Genomic DNA, 21,835 nt, shown 5'->3' on the forward strand with positions numbered 1-21,835 from the left:
TAAATCTCTAATATCTTGTTGAAGAGAACAACCAATTAGAAGTTCATCGTTTAATGATTTTCCTTTTTCAGGTGCAGCACTTCCGTCGAAAACTACACGTAGCTTCGTGCTTAGACTCGTCGACCTAAGAACAGCGTGATGAGGTAAGTAATATACTTTCTGTGTTTCTGTTTCCTTTTCAGGTACCATCATCATATGACCTTGTGATTCATACTGCTTCAAAAATGTGTGATATTCTTCCTTGAATTCAGGCTTGCGTGTAAAACGTTTCTCCATCTGTTGTAAGCGGCTGATAGCAAGAGGTTTAGCATCACCAAGGTTTGTGGGTGGATCTTCTTTGAATGGTAAGCGTACTATGTAACGACCGACGTCATTGCGAGTGTGAGTGTTTTTGAAGTGTTCTTCACATTGTATTTCTAAATCGGTCATTGGTTTCTTGTGTGGTAAATTCTCTTCTATCTCCCAGAATCGTCTGAGTAACTGATCTGTCTCAACCTTCGTTTGCATAACGACCATATTGTGTTCATACGCTACTGAATCAGTTTGTGAAACTCTGCCTGATATTAACCAACCAAGGCGAGAGTTGAGTGCAATAAGAGAATTTGACTTGTGTAAGCCTTCCAGAAGTATGTAAGCATGCACGTCAGCACCGAGCAAGATATCAATAGACCCTGGCTTGTGAAAGTTTGGATCAGCCAGATCCAACTGCATAGATAAAGGCCAGGTATCTTGTGGAAATTCTCGTGAAGGCAACAATGATGTGAGTTTTCTTAAAACATATGCATTGACTTTGAAAGTGGATGCATTATCTTTTGTGGAGTGGACTGTAAGTGAGACCATGGACTTTGTAGTTACCACCGATGAATTAGATATTCCAGAGATTTTGCCATTAACTGGAATACGATTAAGCTTTAACAACTGCGCAGCTCCTTCGGAAATGAAAGAACCCTGTGAACCCTGATCAACAAGAGCTCTCAATGCGTAAGTACCACTGTTCTTTGAATCTACATAAACTACAGCAGTAGCTAAAGTAACCAGATCATCATTTGTTTCAGCTTTCAGGTTCACACTGACGTTGCAAGAAGTCTTGGGTCCAGCAGTGCCATTTCCTTTTGGGCTATCTCTCTCTTTAGCAGTATCACCAGCGTTGTCATCCTTAGGAGAGGTGAAGTGAATTAACGTATGATGACGACGACCACACTTTTTGCAGACTGTGCTTTGTCTACAGTTGAATACTGAGTGACCTTTCACGAGGCAGTTAAAGCATATGTTGTTTTTCTTAACAAAATCTTGACGTTCAGGAACGGGGAGTGAGGCAAAACATTTGGAGTGGCAAATATAGTGGTTCTGTGAGCAAAAAGTACAAGTGTTTTCAACTTCAGTAGCAAAACTTTTGGCAGTTGTTGCTCTCGGTGATTGTTGAACAGTTTTTGGAGTATGTCGTTGTGGAGGTTGTGAAATGTTGACCATTTCCATAGTTCGGAAACGTTTCTCTAGAAAACTTATAAGGTCCTCATAGGTAGGAATGCTTGTGGAATTTTCTAATGATTGTTCCCAAAGTTTGTGAGATTCAATGTCCAACTTTGAGACAAGGATGTGCACGACTATAGAATTCCAGGAATCGACCTTCAAATTTGTTAAGGAAGTGAGACATTGGCTAGAGGTGTCTAGAAGATCTTTTATACCCTTTGCAGATTCAGTTGTCAATGCCTTTTGACTTAAGAAACGACTGAGGATATTGTTGACTATCATTCTCTTATTTTCATATCTCTCATTTAATTTTTTCCAGGCGTCATCATAGTTAGCTTCCGTTAGTGAGTAATTTTTTAGTAGTTGTTCAGCTTCTCCAGATAAACTTGACTTCAGATAATGATGTTTCTCAATTTTAGTCAAACGATCATCATTATGTATTAGAGAGCGAAACAAATCTCTAAAACTCATCCACTGACTGTAATCGCCAGAAAATTGTGGTATGGAGATTGGTGGAAGTTTTGGTCTCATCTTTGAAACTTCCAACGAAGTCTCAGAGTTTAAACCTTCATATTTCTCCTCTTTTAGCTCATACAATTTATCTTTAAGCCATGTCATTAGCTCATTAAATCATTATTTTATTTATTATATACAGAACAACGTCTGTCGGGTCAGTGGTTTATGAATTTGTCATTAATATTGTATAACATCAAGAGCTATTTCGTTATTGTTATAATGAAATTGTTTCACAGCAGAACTGTCAAACCTACAAAATATGTCTATACAAAAAAAAATGGAAATAAACATTATTATGGGTCTCAAATCGAAATAATCCTATCTAATAATCTATCCTATCTCTCAAGTTGGACTAAAGTTTACTTCACACAAACATCATCAGCCGGAAGACGTCCACTGCAGGACAAATGCCTCCCCCAAAGATTTCCAGGACGATCGGTCCTACGCTGCCCTCATCCAACGTATTCCAGCAATCTTGACCAGATCGTCGGACCATCTTGTGGGGGGCCTACTTTACTTCATGAAGTAATAATATAGCAGTTCACTAGAAACAAACATCAGAACACTGGATTTATTAAGATGTTTAGCGAATGCGCAAAATGTCGTTGAAAAAAATGTGTCATCAAGCCGAAATTAGTTGCATTAGCGCATCTTTAATTGTGAGTGCGCTGCGTTGACGAAAATAATTCTCTTAAAATAGAACCGTCTCGTCTGATAGCCCGGACATTGCGACGCGGACGCGATCTGTGACGATATCAGTACAGCGCTCAGCTGAATAATTAACTTCACTTTTGTTTTATGAAAATAAGATACGACACGAGCAGGACGTTCAGCTGATGCTATTTGATACGCCCTGCCCATGACAGTGCAGTGCCGACCAGGATTCTTGTAAAACCCTAAAATTCTGAGCGGCAATACAACTACGCTCGTCACCTTGAGACATAAGATGTTAAGTCTTATTTACCCAGTAATTTCGCTAGCTACGACGCCCTTCAGACCTCAACACAGTAGTGGTTATACGTTACTGCTTCACGGCAGAAATAGGTGCTGTTGTGGTACCCCTAATCTAGCCGGCATCCTGTACAAAGGAGCCTCCCAATTGTGGAGTGGTTTTATTGCGGAACACATACAACATAAATGACCTTCTTAATGATACCATATATTGGGAATGGAGCAACCACCCTCAGGCTATTGAAAGAAATTTTATGAAAAATTAAAAAGCCCGCCGAGAGTCTTGCGCCCGCTTTTCTCGGATCTGAGACATATATTTTTGAAAGGTTTGGTTTTAACGTTCAATAACGGCCGTGCCCAATATACTATCAACAGATAGAGATAAATTACTATCTTCTCATGTCAGTAATTAGCTGTCAATAATCTGAAGCTGTCCCAATATACCCGATAAGTCATTCTTATCGCGATATATTTTGACGCGTGAATTGCAATTTCAATACAAACTTCTATCGCTGGTAAGCTATACGTCGTCCCATTGACAAACAGCGTGTACGGATAAGGTGAGTGCCGTCGATAAGTTTATTGGGACACAATGAAAACGTCTCTTACGAACACTGGCGTAACGATGAGGGAGATATATGATTGTATTGTATATAATGCTGACAGTATGGGAATACTCATTAATATAGCTATACTAAATGCGGACGAAGTCGCGAGTAGCAACTAGTAAGTTTTAGGTAATTTATACGTGTAGATAGCGACTCTTGATGTAAGACAAGCTATATGTCGTCCCATTGACAGAAAAGTCAATGATAGTTACGATTTTTATCTCAAGTAATTGATAGACTGAATATTGGGAACGGCCGAAAGTGAATTCATATCCTATTTCGAATAAAAATATTTGAATTTGAATTTGGAGTTCAGATGCGGATACAACACCGGCCGGCGCGGGCATTACGGATCTCGACGACGACTTTCAGTATTGCGCAATGACAGACATCCAAAGAAACCGTGAGAAATATGCAAGAAATGCCAATAAGATCAATAAATTGGGAAATTATGAGCGGAATTAATCACCGAGAAAGTAATGGCGTTAAATTTATAAGCAATATGGTCGCTGCCCGCCACAAACAACAACAAACACGTTTGTGACGCTGCATGTGGAACACATGAAAAACAAAAATAAACTTTTTAAAATGATTTGAGTTTTCGAAATGAAATGAAATGAAATGAAATGATCCTCAGGACAGACTGAGTCTCGTGCCAGATTTTGGCCAGACAACACGTCCTAACTCGTCCAACACTAAAGAAAACTCAAATCATTTTAATAATTATGGAATCATTTTAATAAATACGAGACTCAGTCTGTCCTGAGGATGCCTCGTGTAGAGGCGAAACACTTGTCAAATTGTTTAAAGACAAATATTGGCGGAATTAACACTAAAGAAAACTCAAATCATTTTAATAACTATGGATTTCCGCAAAGTAACGCCTATTTCAATATATTTTAAAAAATAAACTTTACCACTTTCATTTGGACATAGTTCCTGAAAAACGTACCAAGCCACAACCTTTACATTTTAGGGAGTTCGTGTTTAAAGTTGAATAAATATTAGTGTATTCCATATATGTGGGTTGGGCTACTAAGTCATGATGTCATTTAAAGAGTGACAGTAGGGCTGCCACTTTTTGTCAGTCCGTTAATATTAATCACGTGACCAGTTTTGTGTTCTTAACTCGATTACGACATGATTGTGATTTGGAACGTTTTTGTAGAATTACATCCATTTATACGTCTAGAAAGACTATGACAGTTGTGGAAAAGACGAAAAAAATTGAGTTAAGTTAAGAGTTAAGTTCAGTTAGAGTTAAGCTAATTTTTGGGCAATGCACGCACACTAACACAGTGTCATACAAATCGCGAGTGTAAGAGCTTGTCGCGCACACTAAACCAATATTCCTGACCTGTTTTTTTTTAATGAAAATAAGGAGACGAGCGGGACGTTTAGCTGATGGTAATAGATACACCCTGCCCATTACAATGCAGTGCCGCTCAGGATTAATGAAAAACCCAAAAATTTTGAGCGGTCAACTGCGCTAGTCACCTTGAGACATAAGTTGTCAACTCTCATTTGCCCAGTAATTTCACTAGCTACGGCGCCCTTCAGACTGAAACACAGTAATTCTTACACATTACTGCTTCAGGGCAGAAATAGGCGCCGTTGTGGTACCCATAATCTAGCCGGCATCCGGTGCATAGGAGCCTCCCACTGGTCTTGTCTAACATCAAGAGTCTGTATATAGACGTAATAATTATCTAAGATTTACTAGTTGTTACTCGCGACTTTGACCGCGTGTAATGTATTAGTGAGTATGTCGATACTGTCAGCATTATATACACGTTTCCACTCGACCGTTTCTTCTCCGCCTTACTTTGCAAATCCGACTATCACAAAAAATGTATTTTCATTTGTCGGGTTAAGGCTGGGGACTGAGCCAACGCCCTTGGGGAATCGAGCAGTGCTAAGAGCTGAAGATATACTGTTAAGGCTGCTATCCCAAGAAATCGCCAAACAAGCGCATAGTTGAAACAATTTCTGGACGGTTTACATATATATATATATATATATCTACAGAATATGAGAAAAAATTCATTTCTATTTTTATAGACAGTGCGAAAAAAATCACCAAGATACGCTAACTTTTATAGTTGGAGCCATGCTAATCTATCCATGTAGATAATAAATGTACGAAAATTTATTAACTGTACACCAATACTATTTAACGTGACATAGTTTTGTTCGTTTTGTAAAGAATATTGTATAATGTTTGTAATAAATTAAAAATGCTTCTATTTCCGAATTAAAACTATGGCGATTTTGTACGGGAGATGTAACTTAACTCAGCTCGATTCCTCAAGGCCGTTGGCTCGCTCCCCAGCCTTAACGTCTGTATGTCTATGACACAGACCGGTGGCTTTACGAAAAATCTCTTAATGTACCTAAAGAACTTTTAACTTCAATCAAGTGATCTAATTTCGAGCCAACGTTGTCGACACGAGCCTAGCGTTCGATATATAGCAAACGGCTTAGTCTTGTACAATACCACGAAATAAGTGATCTGCTTGAAAAATTATTTATTTATGAAGATATATTGTTTTTGAGCTTCCACGATAATACTTGCAGATATTGGCCTAATTATAGTTAGCATAAAAGCAAACCTAAGTATATATTCTCAGTTAAATTATTAATAACGACAAGAACATGGGGTACCAATAACTGGTTCCGGTACAAGAGACTTGCACCACAATATGCCGACTGTTGCCAAGGGGAAGTCCCTGTGAAACGATCCAAACATCTCGCGGGTTGTCACTAACAAGCGCTCTTCAACCATCAATTTAAGTACATTGACAATGTGTTTGGCAACCCTTGTCAATAGGTACAGTAATTATTGCGACAGGAACTCGGCTTACGGGCCGATTCTACGTCGTAGACAGTCATGGAAATCTTAGAGTATACAACCGAGAGAAGACGGCATTGACATATAGGGACTTACGTAATAATGTATGATGAGATTCAATTTAAGTCACTAAAGTATTACATATATGGTATATTTAGAAATTATAGATTTAAAAAAATTGTCAGTTATAGAGAACTTAGAACTTTTGGTATTAAAATATGAAATTCATAATTTTTAAAAACAATTAAATTATTATTTCAATCTATTTGTAAAATTTAAATTTAACTATATATTAATCAAACAAAAACACAATTTCAACAATGCAATAAACACATTGAACTTTTCACTAAATCCATTCAATTTCGCTTATATAAGATATACACAGCACTAATGTTGCACAATACGACAGGAATATTTTGAAGTGATGTATGCATTTACATTATTTATAACTATTTTGTTTTATGCTTGTGTGTAACGTATTTAATCAAAAAGTTGAGGATTTCCTTTTTGATTGAGTGTCTGAGGATTTAACGCGGCTCCGTTTGGTTTCCTACTCTAAGATGGAAACGGATTCGATTCGGATCTTTAAAAACACATTATCCGTAGATAATGAGAAGACGAACATTCGAAATGAATGTAGTTCGAAGTGGCAGCAATAATGGGCGTTATCTGGGCTATGTTGTCATTGAAGGGCAGACTGAGGGCCGAATATCGCAAGGGTCCGAACAAAGACCCCAATGATCTTGTATTTTTGGGTCATCGCCAAGGACATCTTGCTTATACGCATTCAACTTCGTATTATTATCACATACGTAAGTATTTAAGTACTGACATTCTGTTGTAAATGGAATTTTTAATCATAATGGGCTTTAGAAAATTTATTTTACACCCATAAGTAATAGATGTTCATGTTTTGGCGCGATAATTAATTGTACAGCAAATGTGACAACATTGGGAAATAACTTTTATAATTAATTAGAACACATTTACTTGTAAAGTGACCCTTATTACATCGTTCTCAGGGCCATACGCCGAACTTTTCCACACTAGTGCATAAAAGAATTTTCCCTACAAAGTTAAGTTAGTACCTAACTGCAAATTATATGAGAGAAAACAGAGCACTTTCAATTTAACCGGGTAATACAGTTTTTTTTTTGTAACAACAAAGAGGTTTGATGCCGCTGAAAATTAATTAACGTTTTTGGAATAAATAAATGTGTCCCTACATATATGGAGGTCCAAGACCAGAAAACATTTGTTATCAAATTATTTATAATCCGCAATAATGTGTCCTAAAAGATATACGCATTTTATCACTAAAATTATAATTTTGAAGTGGCTGTATGGCTTTATGGAAACAATCACCTTACATTTGGCGCAAAAAAAAACGTTCGCGCCATTTCGTAATAATTTTCATATTTTGTTTAAACGATTTATGCAATACATATTTGAAAATTTTAGTAAAAGTGCGTATGAAACTCGTGAGCAACCTGCTCACTAGGCCCTCGGCTGATTTACGCCCTCGCCTACGGCTCGGTCTGCAACCCAGAGCCTCGATTATAATGAACTTAGGTCACTTGTATCATAATATACTATTATTAAACCCGTGTCAAGTATTTTTTCGCTCCTTAGACAACTTCGTCTAATTTAAAGGAATTTTTTGTACTTATGCAAAGTTATACTTACTTAAAGGAATTTCTTTTACCAGTGGGAGGATCGTTTGCAAAGGATGCCGGCTAGATTATGGGTACCACAACGGCGCCTATTTCTGCCGTGAACCAGTAATGTAAACATTACTGTGTTTCGGTCTGAACGGCGCCGTAGCTAGTGATATTACTAGGCAAATGAGACTTAGGGCCTCGTTCACCATGTCCAAGTAAAGCTGTGATTAGTAACTTCTCAATTAACGTTAATTGGAAGCTATATGTTATGAGTGTCTTTTGCCAATTTCACAAGCTATAATTGTCTTGAGTAACTACTGATTGGTTAAGTGAGTAATGAATCTATCACACGTCATATTCGTTCAATTTTACGTCAAATATCACTTGTCAAACGTAATTGCAGATTGTCATTTATGTTTTTGTTGAATGTTGAGCGTTCATTTCACTGTTTAGCGCCAGATGTTTGTTTACCTTTGGAACTAGAAAGCATCTGGAAATAGTATAATACATTTTTTGTCATGTAGTGTTTACTTGTTTAAAATTAAAAGAGAGAAGTGGATACTTTACACGAGAGAGATATTTTGGTATTATTAAATAGAAATATGGTGATATCTTGGAATTTAAATATACGCATACTTGGTATTTGTTCCATGGAAGAATAATCTAACTCGTCCAATTGATGATGATCAAATCGAATAAATCCATATCTAATAATTTATTTTTATGCTACCTCTGAAATGATGCACAAAACAACAAATGATAATAATAGTAGGCACATAATATCATGCAACTGTCAAGTAACCGTGCTAATTGGCAGAAGATGTGGCAAGTAAGTTACGGGACAGTTAATCTTAAGATTAGTGTTACTTTAAGGTCGCGAAATTCGCATGTTATGTTACTAGCGCCGCTATGTTTTGCATAGGTTAGTGTCGAGGACCGGAGGCCATTCCCCCCCGTCCTCCCCCCCCCCCAACAAAATATGAGAGCGGTCCTAAAAAATAAATTACCCCAGGAGGGTACCGGCTCTTGTAGAGCCGGAGAATCCCTCCCCGAGCATTCGCGCTCGGGCTGCCCCTCGTATTCTGGGGAGGGCACAGTACCGCGTATGTCACAGGACAAACAGGGCAGCAACACCACGGCACCCCGCTCCACGCTTAATGTGGACTTTTGTAACATCCGGGGAATTCACTCCAACTTAAACGCCGTCCACCACCACCTTGAGACGGCGCAGCCGGCCTTGTGTTTCCTTACGGAGACGCAGATATCTCGACCTAGCGATACGTCATATTTAACGTACCCCGGGTACAAAATTGAGCATAATTTCATGTCTCATGCCGGGGTATGTGTGTACGTTAGGGAGGATATCTGCTGTCGCCGTCTCGGCAATTTTGAGGGTAGGGGCCTGTCTACTCTCTGGCTCCGCGTAGATTTAGAGGACCGCGTCCGCATCTATGCGTGTGTCTACAGGTCCCATAGTGGTAACGCAGAAACGGATCACCTCATGGGCTGCGTTCAAGCGGCATTTGATGACGTGCTTGCTCAGATCCCCTCCGCTGAAATCGTAGTCTTGGGTGATTTCAACGGGCACAATGCCGAATGGCTTGGATCACGTACCACAGACTACGCAGGGCGATCTGTGCATAATTTTGCATTGGCGTATGGTCTGTCCCAATTGGTTGAGTCGCCGACGCGGCTCCCGGATGTGGATAGCCACATGCCGTCCTTATTAGATCTTCTGCTGACTACACATCCCGATGGTTACCAGGTCACTGTCGACGCCCCTCTCGGAACGTCCGACCATTGCCTGGTCAGGAGTGTAGTGCCTATCCGACGCCAACGTCGCAGACCACCAGCGACCCGCCGCGTTTGGCACTACAAGTCAGCAGATTGGGATAGGATGCGTTCCTTTTTTGCATCCTACCCTTGGGGCAGGGTTTGTTTCCTTTCGGATGATCCTAGTGCCTGCGCCGTTGCAGTAGCCGATGTGATACTGCGGGGCATGGATATTTTTATACCAAGCTCTGTAGTACCGATCGGTGGCAGATCACAGCCCTGGTTCGATGCGTCAGTTAAAGCAGCATCTGACTGCAAAAAACAGGCGTATCGAACTTGGGTTGCGGCGCTGGGCTCAAGGGATCCGAACTGCAAAGTTCTGAAGAGGAAATATAACCGTGCCTCCAGATTTTTTAAGCGGCAAATCGCCCGTGCGAAATCGAAGCACGTCGTCAAAATTGGCGAGCAGCTTTCCAGTTACCCGACCGGAACACGCAAGTTCTGGTCGTTGTCGAAAGCTGCTCTTGGTAACTTCAACCAGCCGTCCATGCCGCCGTTGCACATGAGGAATGACACCCTGGCCCATACGGCAAAAGAGAAAGCCGATCTCCTGTGCACTCTTTTTTTCCTCCAACTCGACTATTGACGACAACGGAAAAACACCGCCGACCCTCCCGCGGTGTCAGAGCTCCATGCCTGAAGTACAGTTCCGACAGAAAACTGTTAGGCGAGCTCTGTTTTCGTTGGACGTCAGGAAGTCGAGCGGGCCGGATGGCATTTCTCCAATCGTGCTTAGAACGTGTGCCCCTGAGTTGACGCCGGTGCTAACGCGTTTATTCCGGCACTCTTATTCAAAAGGCGGAGTCCCTGATTCATGGAAGTCAGCCCTTGTCCATCCGATCCCAAAAAAAGGAGACAGTTCGGATCCGGCAAACTACAGGCCTATTGCTATTACCTCCCTACTCTCCAAAATTATGGAGAGCATAATTAACCGCCAGCTCTTGGTATACCTTGAGGGTCACCAGTTGATCAACGACCGGCAGTACGGCTTTCGCCATGGTCGGTCGACTGGCGATCTTCTGGTATACCTTACACACAGATGGGCGGCGGCTATTGAAAGCAAGGGGGAAGGCCTGGCAGTTGGTCTGGATATAGCGAAGGCCTTTGATCGTGTATGGCACAAGGCGCTCCTCGCAAAACTTCCATCATTTGGGTTTCCCGAGAGCTTATGCAAGTGGACCTCCAGCTTCTTCACTGGGCGCAGCATACAGGTCGTTATCGACGGTTATTGCTCGAATCCCAAGCCCGTGAACGCTGGAGTGCCCCAAGGCTGTGTGCTATCTCCCACGCTGTTTCTTCTGCATATCAATGATATGTTGGACACCGCCAACATGCATTGCTATGCAGACGACAGCACTGGTGATGCCGTATACACGGGCCATGCAGGTCTCTCTCGGGAAAACGTCGACCAGTGCCGGGTGAAACTTGTGTCTTCTATCGAGTCCTCTCTCGAGAAGGTCGCGGAATGGGGTAAGTTGAACCTTGTCCAATTTAACCCCCAGAAGACTCAAGTTTGCGCGTTTACCACTTAAAAAAACCCCATTTGCCGTATCACCGCTCTTCGAGAACACTTCCCTTAAAGCCTCGCCTAGTATCGGAATACTGGGTCTCGAAATCTCGAGCGATTGCCAATTCCGTGGCCATCTGGAGGGCAAAGCCAAACTGGCTTCAAAGAAACTGGGCGTCATAAATAGAGCACGGCAATACTTCAAGCCGGCCCACATTCTAGCGCTCTACAAAGCGCAGGTCCGGCCTCACATGGAGTATTGCTGTCATCTCTGGTCTGGCGCACCCCAGTATCAGCTCGATCCATTTGACCGCGTGCAACGCAGAGCAGCTCGAATTGTCGGGGACCCAGTACTCTGTGAACGGCTGGATCATTTGGATTGGCGTTGCGTAGAGACGTCGCTTCATTGTGTGTCTTCTTCCGCATTTATCACGGGGAGTGTTCCGAAGAGCTGTTCAACCTGATTCCTGCCGCCGAATTTCACCTTCTCACGACACGCCACAAGTTACGATATCATCCCCACCATCTGGATGTGTGGCGGTCCTCCACAGTGCGGTTTTCAAGGAGCTTTCTTCCTCGTACCACGAAGCTGTGGAATGAGCTTCCTTGTGCGGTGTTTCCGGGACGATACGACATGGGTACCTTCAAGAAAAGCGCGTACACCTTCCTTAAAGGCCGGCAACGCTCTTGTGATTCCTCTGGTGTTACAGGAGAGTGTGGGCGGCGGTGATCACTTAACACCAGGTGACCCGTACGCTCGTTTGTCCTCCTATTCCATAAAAAAAAAAAAAAACTATTGACTTCACTCAGTGATAAGCTTACTTGATCTTATGTCTAATGATAACGAGCGAAATTGTAGTGCCGCTCAGAATTTTTGGGTTTTTCAAGAATCCGGAGCGGCACTGCATTGTTATGGGTAGGTATTATTTACTCATTGTGGCACCATTTTGGTAATTGTATTTATCGGTGTTACACTCTCTTTAACTTCAGGACTTTTAAATCAACACTTAAAGGAGTCTATTTGAATCTCATGTGGAGCTTCCTCCCGTCTTTGACAATGCGGTTCTCAAGGGATTTTCTACCACCAATTTTGGAATGAAGTTCCTTGAGCGGTGCTTCCAGGACGATGCGATATGGGTAGTATAAAAAAAAGGGAAACACTCACCTAGAAGACCAGCAACGCTCTTGTGATTCCTCTGGTGTTGTAAGCAAGTATTGTGGATTTGTCTATATGTATAGAACATCATTGTATGTATAGGTACAATATGGGTACACTTGCCAAGTAGTTCCATTTCAGCCGGAAGACGTACGTTGCTGGACACTGCCACTTCAGTTTTACAGCCATCTGGGCTATATCTGTAATTTTGGTTCGCCTACGGATCTCCTAGCAATGACAGTATTATGTTGAATATTTGATTAAAAAGAGCGCAATAATGCTGGGAGAGTTTCTTGCGGCGCTTCTTCCTTCTCAGAGCGCCATTTGTTTCCGAAGCGGTAGTAGTGCCTAGTATATTAGAAATGACATCAAAAAGAATTCTAAAGGAATAAATTTTGAGAATAAATGCCTTTTTGATGAGGCATATGATGTCTGATTCGATCTCGCAGCGGAAAGTAGTTATGTTAGACGAATGTGATACTCACGAGGCGTTGGCTTCGGGTATGATGTCGTCAGCGACCACGTAGATCATGGCGCCCGCGGCGAAGGCGAGGGCATAGGGTAGGGCCGGCTGAGCAGCTGCCACAGCCACGGCGCCTAGCACTCCGAATACCGGCTCAACCATCCCCGACAACTGGCCGTACCTATCGTTCAAACATCACATTTATAAAAACTTATTTGATAAAAAGACGGGCGGGTTTAATCGTTCAGCTGATGGTAATTGATATCCTGCCCATTACAATGCAGTGCCGCTCAGGATTTTTGTAAAACCCAATAACTCTGAGCGGCACTACAATTGCGTTCGTCACCTAGAGACATAAGATGTTGAGTATTATTTGCCCAGTAATTTCACTAGCTACGGCGCTCTTCAGACAATGTTTACATGTGTACTGCTTCACGGCAGAAATAGGCGCCGTTGTGGTACTCATAATCTAGCCGGCATCCGGTCCAATAGAGCCCTCCCACTGGTTCTAACTCACTGAGCTCCTTTAGTATATTAAACTAGCTTACGCACATTCAAAAACAAACGCAAAATCAAATCTAACTGTCAGGCGATATAAACGCTAGTATATTCTAACGGCCGTTCCCAATATTCAGTCTATCTCTTACCTGAGAAAAAAATCGTAACTATCATTGACTTTTCTGTCCCAATAAACTTATCGAAGGTAACTCACCTTATCCGTACACCCTGTCTGTCAATGGAAGGACGTATAGCTTACCAGCGATAGAAGTTTATATGGAAATTGCAATTCACGCGTCTCAATATAAGGCGATAAGAATGACTTATCGGGTATACTGGGACAGCTTCAGATTATTGACAGCTAATTACTGACAGTAGAAGGTAGTAATTTACCTCAATCTGAAGATGGTATATTGGGAACGCTAGTAAGTCTATATCAAGTAAATACCACTATATGAAAACATTTAGAAGTAAGATAAAGACGATGAAGGAATGAGTATACGGCCGGGGTAGCCAGCACTGGCGAAAGAGGCCACTATCGAATTGTTTTGGTGAAAGTTCGCTCAGTGCCTGACCACATTCCGACGAACTGGTCGAGGGATCGCCGCTGTGGGAACCTCAGCGCCCGAGCTTTACCAACCCATAGCCGTGCACTAAAAACTAATTCTAATGTTGCCAATCTCCATGCGAAAACACGATATTTACGAACCCCACTGACATCTATAGCCCAGTGGTTAGTGACCCTGCCTACTGAACTAGAGGTCCCGGGTTCGAATCCCGGTAGGTGCAATCATTTATATGATGAATATGAACTTTTGTCTCCGAGTCATGGATATGTATTTATGTATGTTTAAGTAAGTATATTGTTTTAAATATATCGTTGTGTTGCACCCATAGTACAGGCTATGCTAGTTTGGGGCAAGATAATTTGTATAAGAGTGTGTCAATATTATTTATTATTATCTTAACGGCCGTTTTCAATAACGTATCTCTAGTTACTGATACATTGCTGTCACCGTTTAATGACAAGATATTATCTATCCATAGTTATGTCCAATATAGTTATAGTCCAATGCTTTATGTCGATATGTTATTGAAATGTAAGTAAGCGTAAAAGGATAGATTTGTCTACCTCTAGTAAGTTAAACTAAGGTAAGATAGGTTTTTTGAAAACGGCCTTAAATGTTATAAGTTATTTAAACTGTTAATATCGCTCAGATAGGTTAGTAGTAAATGCACTTAAAACCTAACCGCACGGTATTGTGCTAGGGCAATATTTCACCGGGATACTAGGGCAGCGAACTAGTCGCGCCACCACGAGATGACCACCCGTAACAGACAGTATACTAGGACTCACTAAGGAGCATAAAATCTTTTTTATTTAATATATTTTATTGAATTAGGCGTTACTTTGCGGAAATCCATAATTTTACAAATTATTTAAGTTTTCTTTAGTGTTAATTCCGCCAATATTTGTCTTTAAAACAATTCGACACGTGTATCGCCTCTACACGAGGCATCCTCAGGACGTGTTGTCTCGCCAAAATCTGGCACGAGACTCTCGTGCCAGATTAGTATATTTTATTATATTATATTTATATATAAAATTAATATATTTTATTTATTTATTTAAGGAAAACCAACAGCTAATACAATTTCTGTAGAAACTTAAATAGTAACAGACAGCCAATTACAGGTTTTCACTAATAGAAGTAATATAAAATATGTACGTGAACACTATTTTTCGGCTCAAAATCATGCCAATAAAGATACCTTTAAAAAAGATAACAAAAAACAATGCTTTATTAAAAAAGTTGAGGGTTATGCACTGCTTTGCGTTGGAAATGCTTGTAACAAATATGTCAATATCTAATAATCTACTAACATAATTCACTGTTCTACACGCTCGCACCATATATGAGTTTTGCCTATAGTTGCTACTAGCAACAGTAACACCAAGTGGAGGGCTATATCTAAGAGTTTTTTGAGGTATAATGAAGGCTCACTATAGTATAGAAGACTATATAGAGGATAATGATGCATGGCTCTTGTCTGGTTCTGCGAAGTCCACATAAAATTGTATAATAATATATTAAATAGGCTAACCGCCAGTTGCAGCAAGAATACTTACGGCCGTTCCCAATATACTATCTGCAGATAGAGATAAATTACTACCTTTTACTGTCAATAATTAGCTGATAATAATAAACAGTCTAATCGCCTTATATTGGGACGCGTGAATTGAATTTTCCATACAAACTTCTATCGCTGGTAAGCTGTACGTAGTCCCATTGACAGACAGCGTACGGATAAGGTGAGTTACCGTCGAAAAGTTTATTGGGACAGTCAACGATAGTTACGATTTTTATCTCAAGTAAGAGTTAGACTGAATATTAGTAACGGCCGTAAAAGATAATATTTCGTCACATTACATGCCATCTTTGACTGTTAAAATGAAAAAAAAAAAATTTACGGTATTATATTTATTGAAATATAACTTTAATGATGTTTTCTCAGCTGGCGGTATGTTGACGATTTAAAAGATTGGGTAGGAGTTTCATATCATCTCTTCTTCTCATATTGTCAAGGCCCCTTTACGAACTGGTGTAGCTTCAAGACGCTTACAAAGCGTTGTTACAATATGTTATGTTATTGATTATGCCAAATAAGTATTTTTATATTTCTATTCTTTTCCTCATGTAGCAAAAAAAATATTTTTAAATAAAACACTTTTAAAGGATTAAAACGCGTGTAATTGTAACGGTTTTACATTAGATGTTTGCGTAAAAGTTACATTTTTATTTTAGTTAACCCGACGTTTCAAGACCTTTCCAGATCTCGTTTTCAGGGGGACTGCAGATGAAGTGAGTCAAAGATAGTATTTGTCATAGTTGTCATTATGAAATTTAGCGCCATTTATTTTCCTCGGAGGTGGTATTTGCTGTACACAGATCCTTTAAAAGTGTTTTGTTGAAATGTGTAACAGTACGAAATAGACATTTTCTGGATTTGATTGTATGGATTTTCATTTTACTAGATTAAAATATGAGTTGACGATGGCTTTTTTTAAGTAACGTTATAAATACGACCGAATGTCGACGACCCAGATAGCCCAGTGGTTAGTGCTCCTGCCCCTGAGCTGTTGAGGTGCCGGTTTCGAATCTCGGTTGGTGCAAACACGTTGTTATCATTTCCCGATTGGAGCCGCGCGTCAATGACATTTGAAAGACAAGCTCTCTCAAAGTTACCAACATTGTTCTACTAAATCTTAAATATTTTGTACTACAATTAAAAGGGTTGTTTTCTATTGAAGTGAGGGTTATCACTTTAAAAACATAACAAATTGTTTAGATTTACAAGAGCGACATCTCAAGTCAATTTCTTAATATTCAAATATAGGGGTTGAGCAGGTTATCAGCTGTAAACTAGATCCTGTAGATGAAGCAACAACGTGAGAGTTGAACAAAGTATACAAGATTTTATGACGATACGTCACTCGAACGGTTAGCTCAGTTGGCAGAGCACTGGCACTGAATGCGAGGCGTCGTGGGTTCGAGTCCCGCATCGTTCATAAAATTTTGTTTTCATATTTTATTTGTTGATTATTTCATGTTTTTAATTATCAATTCAATCAAACATCGAAATATTGCAGAATACGCATCTCGCAACAATGGAAGTTCGATCATGTTACGATAATACACATCATACGATTTCCCTAAATCGGAACGTAACTTCATCACAATTGTGATTGAACCGTCAATTTGTGTTACAAGAATACGAAATTTAACTTTTCGACATAAGAGCGCTTCGATTATATTCTCGTTATGGCTTCTATATGAGTGTGGATTCATTAAGTGCTGTTTCATACTTACAAATAGGTTTTGTGATACATATTCTAAGATATATGATTAACTTTATATACATATTACGACTAAAGTTAGCGCAGCGCATACGTAAACATTATAAAGTGCGTCGAAACATTATCAAGATTATTTCCGTATATATCAAGTTTATAAATGCTGCGCCATAGACAAGTAACTTAATATGCAAATTACATTTCAATGCAAAGTTTTTGCGCGAACAACTCACAATTGGGCGTCATCGCGGAGTACAGCGAGCGAATGATCTAGAAGCTGGTGGGTCATGCGCACCACAAACCGGTGCGCGGAAAATCGACGCGAAGGCTGACGGCGACTGCCGCGACGGCGTCTTCGCCGGGGGCCGGGGCTTCGCTGTTGCTGTCTCTCGTTGTAATTATTTGAGTGTGAAGGCCGGCCGCGACTGGTCGGACGGGTGCGGCCCGGAAGTGCCGAGCAGACAGCAGGCCGCCGCTCGCCCGCAGACACTACGGCACCCAGCCACCTCGCCACCTCGCCACCTCGCCACCTCGCTCCGACACATGCATCGCACACGCAATCGTTTCGAAATAGACAACTTTCACGGGCCCAGTTAGATGACGACACGCGACTCAGCCTTGTGCCCGATTCGATGGGGCCTCTCGATCGGAAAATAACAAAGTCTGGAGGAGCAACGCAAAAAAGTACACATAAAACCGGTATGAGTTCTCCCTGAGTGAATTTTTTTTTTCACCTCGGATACTTTCTGCCGTCTTGGCGATCTGTGCCTAGCACAATAAGCCAAATTATTGTCTCTGGTGGGTAATTCTTGTCATGTACCTTATTTTTATAGTCAGCTTCATCGAACTGATCTACATGTTTGCTGACTATCCGGTGGTGAATCTATCAGCAAGATTAGAAATGCTGTGTCTTTTCAGTCTGTTGTATACAACTGAAAAGACGTGTCATATATGACACTACCACTGCCCTCCAGTTGGGAAGCCTAAGTAAAATGAAATGATAAATATTTAGACTACCTAAAAGTCAATCAAATTATTACGACACTAAAATGTAGTTACAATTATTGTTATTTTTAGAACCGGTGTCCTCCCGCCGCGGCCCCGCTCTCACACACAAGCACATCACACCTATAACTATGTATGTAGTTATAAATCAACCTTGACTGACACGCGAAGCACCAGCTTTCATATTAAAAAAGAATCATCAAAATCGGTTCACCCAGCCGAAAGTTCTGAGGTAACAAACATAAAAGAAACCTCCTCCATTTTTGAAGTTGGTTAATAACGGGCGATCGCAATTGGACGGATTGGCGAGCGAATAAGAGTCTTATATGGAGCGTGTCGGTGGCGCGGTGAGTCACGGGCCGGCCCGCTGAGAGCCGTTCACCAGACTCATTGTCTACAACAATACATCACCGGGTGCTTAATTTGATTATGTCATAAACAAACAAAAACTTTAAAAAGTATAAAGAACGTGTACACTGACGACCAATTAGCTACACTGTATTTTTTAAATGAAAATAAGGGACGAGACGAGGAGGACGTTCAACTGCTGGTAATTGATACGCCATGCCCATTACAATGTAGTGCCGCTCAGGATTCTTGAAAAACCCCAAAGATTCTGAATGGCACTACACATAACATGTTAAGTCTCATTTGCCCAGTAATTTCACTAGCTACGGCGCCCGTCAGACCAAAACACATTACCGCTTCACGGCAGAAATAGGCGCCGTCGTGGTGCCCATAATCTAGCCGGCATCCTGTGCAAGGGAGCCTCCCACTGTGATGGCTTCTAAATACTAGGCGCATGTTACACGCGAAACTATCTGTTAAGATGAATTTAAATTTTGCGGCTTCAATGTTTAATTTCATTTCACCTATGAATGTCCTCTTACATAATTTATACATCTAGATATAGCTTTTTGCTGCTAGAAAACCGATGAAAAAAGGCCAGTTTTATTACTTTTATGTGCGTGACATGTGCTACGTCTTACGCTCGCGATTTGTATGTCACTTTGTTTGTGTGCGTGCATTGTTCAAAATAGAGGTTAACAGTCAACCTCAATTTATGTCGACGTTTGCAAAGCTGCCACAGTCTATCTAGACGCGTAAATTATCTAAGCATGTCCTGTCGAGAAAACCTGCCCAGAAAATCCCTATAAACTTTATTATTTAAATGAAAACGTCATTATTCATTTAGGTACAATTTGTACATTTAGGAAAATAAGTGCTGTATTATGTACATAATTTTATATTCACACAATTTAACACAAATTATCTTGTCCCAGCCCTAGGCGTAGCCTGTACTATGGGTCCAAGACAACGACAAATTTTATACAATAATATATTTACTTAAAAGTACATAAAAACATCCACAACATTCATCATATAAACAGTTCGCACCTACCGGGATTCGAACCCGGACCTCTAGCTCAGTGGGCAGGGTCACTAACCACTGGTATTGGGTCGTCAATTATATTATTGTATTTTATTATGTGACAGGTAGCAGCACAATCGAGTGAGTATCATTTGATGTTAAGTGATGACCTCTGCCCACGTTTTTAGTCTCGGGCACAACCTATATGAAAGATTTTGAAGTTGTGTGAAATGAAGTATTTTTTTTATTAAAAAAAAGGTACGAACACGTTCACTTGATGGTTAGTACTACACCCTGCAAATTACAATGAAGTTCCGCGCAGGATTCCTGTTTGAACCCAGAATCGTCGCAATTCCCACCTTCCCACGACACGCCACAAGTTAGGATATCATCCCCACCATCTGGATGTGTGGCGGTCCTCCACAGTGCGGCTTTCAAGGAGCTTTCTTCACGTACTACAAAGCTGTGGAATGAGCTTCCCTGTGCGGTGTTTCCGGGACGATATGGGTGCCTTCAAAAAAAGCGCGTACACATTCCATAAAGGCCGGCAACACTCCCGTGATTCCTCTGGTGTTGTAAGAGAATGTTAAGTCTCATTAGCCCACTAACTTCATTAGCTACGGCACCTTTCAGACAATAACTCATGCACATTACTGCTTCACCACAGAAAAAGGGTAGCTTAATAGATGGCTAAATGGATCGCCTCCGTCTCGCAGTTTATAGGAAACTGTACCCTCGTAGGAATCGCTATCATAATGCACTCGATGAAATCGTACCATTGTTATATTCACGTATGTTTTCACTAGGTACCTACTATTTAATTTAAGTTACTAGAAGAATCTAGAAGCTAGTGATCATGACTGATAACTAAGTGATGAGTGATGATGACGTAATCAATCAAGTAAGTTCCGTTTTCGTCTGCTGATGTTTGACAGAAAAACATTTCACAAAAGTACCAGGTACTAAGGCTTCAGAAGAATATAGAAGGTAGAAAGGGTGACTGATAAGTAAGTGATGACATCATCAAGTAAGCTCCGTATTCGATTGATGATGACTGACATGAAAAACATTTCAGAAAAGTAGTAATCGAGAAGCTAGCGAGCATAACCTATAGTAATAATTATAAGTGTGCCATCAAGTGAGACAAAACAAACAAAATATTTTCATAGTAAACAGTTTTTCGTTCGATCGCAGCCAGAAAGTAGAACACAATGATTATTGCATTAGATAGTGTGGTAATGGGGAAAGTTGGCGAGCGGATATCGGTAAATACGAAAACACCCTACGGTACCGGCGGCCGACAACGACATAGATCGCTGCTCCGGGAAATGCCGCGCATTCCAACCGACGCGAACCTTGTTGACGAATGGAAAATTATCACACCTGTGTTTTTCCTTAATAATATTCACCGCTATATTTCTTCTTTCCAAACTAACGAGTGAATTTTTTATTCACTTTTGGAAGCATTTGTAATTTAATTTTCTTACGTCGCTCGAGCAGCTACCCACAACTTTAATCATTGAATTAGATTTTGTTCATAATTTCTTTGTATTTTCGATGCATATACAATAAAACTCATTGTTTTCCGTCAATTTTCCATCGTGCAAAGAGGTGTTGTCATTGAAAAAGTAATATGATTGCAGAGATTCATACAGCGAGTGTGTGACTCTGCTAGAGTTAGTAAAAGTCGGCATATGCATATAGTTTACGACCAGATCGGAGAAATACTGAATACCAGGTCAAGATTATCAGGAGAAAGAGTTGGTTCTGCTGCTAAATTCCTCCATCATCATGAATGTAAGGTTGATGTAAGCTCTATGGCTCTTCGGCAACACCCCAATGAGAAGAATCCAAAGAACTAAAGAGTAGATGTAGTGAAATCGCCGATATTGAATTTGTCTCTTACACTGGCACCAAACCCTAACCGAAATAAGTACAGTAAGTCAGTTTCGCGGTAGAAGTGATGGCAGTACTGCCGCGGACGTACAAATAGTTTAAATACTGCTAATATAAGTGCATGTCCACCACCAGAAATAGATGATATATAACAAGAAGCTGTAAACATTGCGAATATCGCGTGGCGACGGG

The 21,835-nt window shown here is 40.6% G+C and overlaps 1 protein-coding gene across 1 annotated transcript in view; it reads right to left on the bottom strand.

Annotated features, from left to right (window-relative positions):
• The window catches only part of LOC126972474 (zinc transporter ZIP11), a 132,503-nt gene that overhangs the window by 18,278 nt on the left and 92,390 nt on the right, over positions 1-21,835 (bottom strand). Inside the window, exon 6 of the mRNA XM_050819270.1 lies at positions 13,039-13,197. Coding sequence (XP_050675227.1) covers positions 13,039-13,197 — 159 coding nt within the window. The remainder of the gene's footprint in view (positions 1-13,038; positions 13,198-21,835) is intronic.

The sequence above is a fragment of the Leptidea sinapis genome, chromosome 26 (assembly GCF_905404315.1).
Source record: "Leptidea sinapis chromosome 26, ilLepSina1.1, whole genome shotgun sequence".
In the NCBI taxonomy this organism is placed as follows: domain Eukaryota; kingdom Metazoa; phylum Arthropoda; class Insecta; order Lepidoptera; family Pieridae; genus Leptidea; species Leptidea sinapis.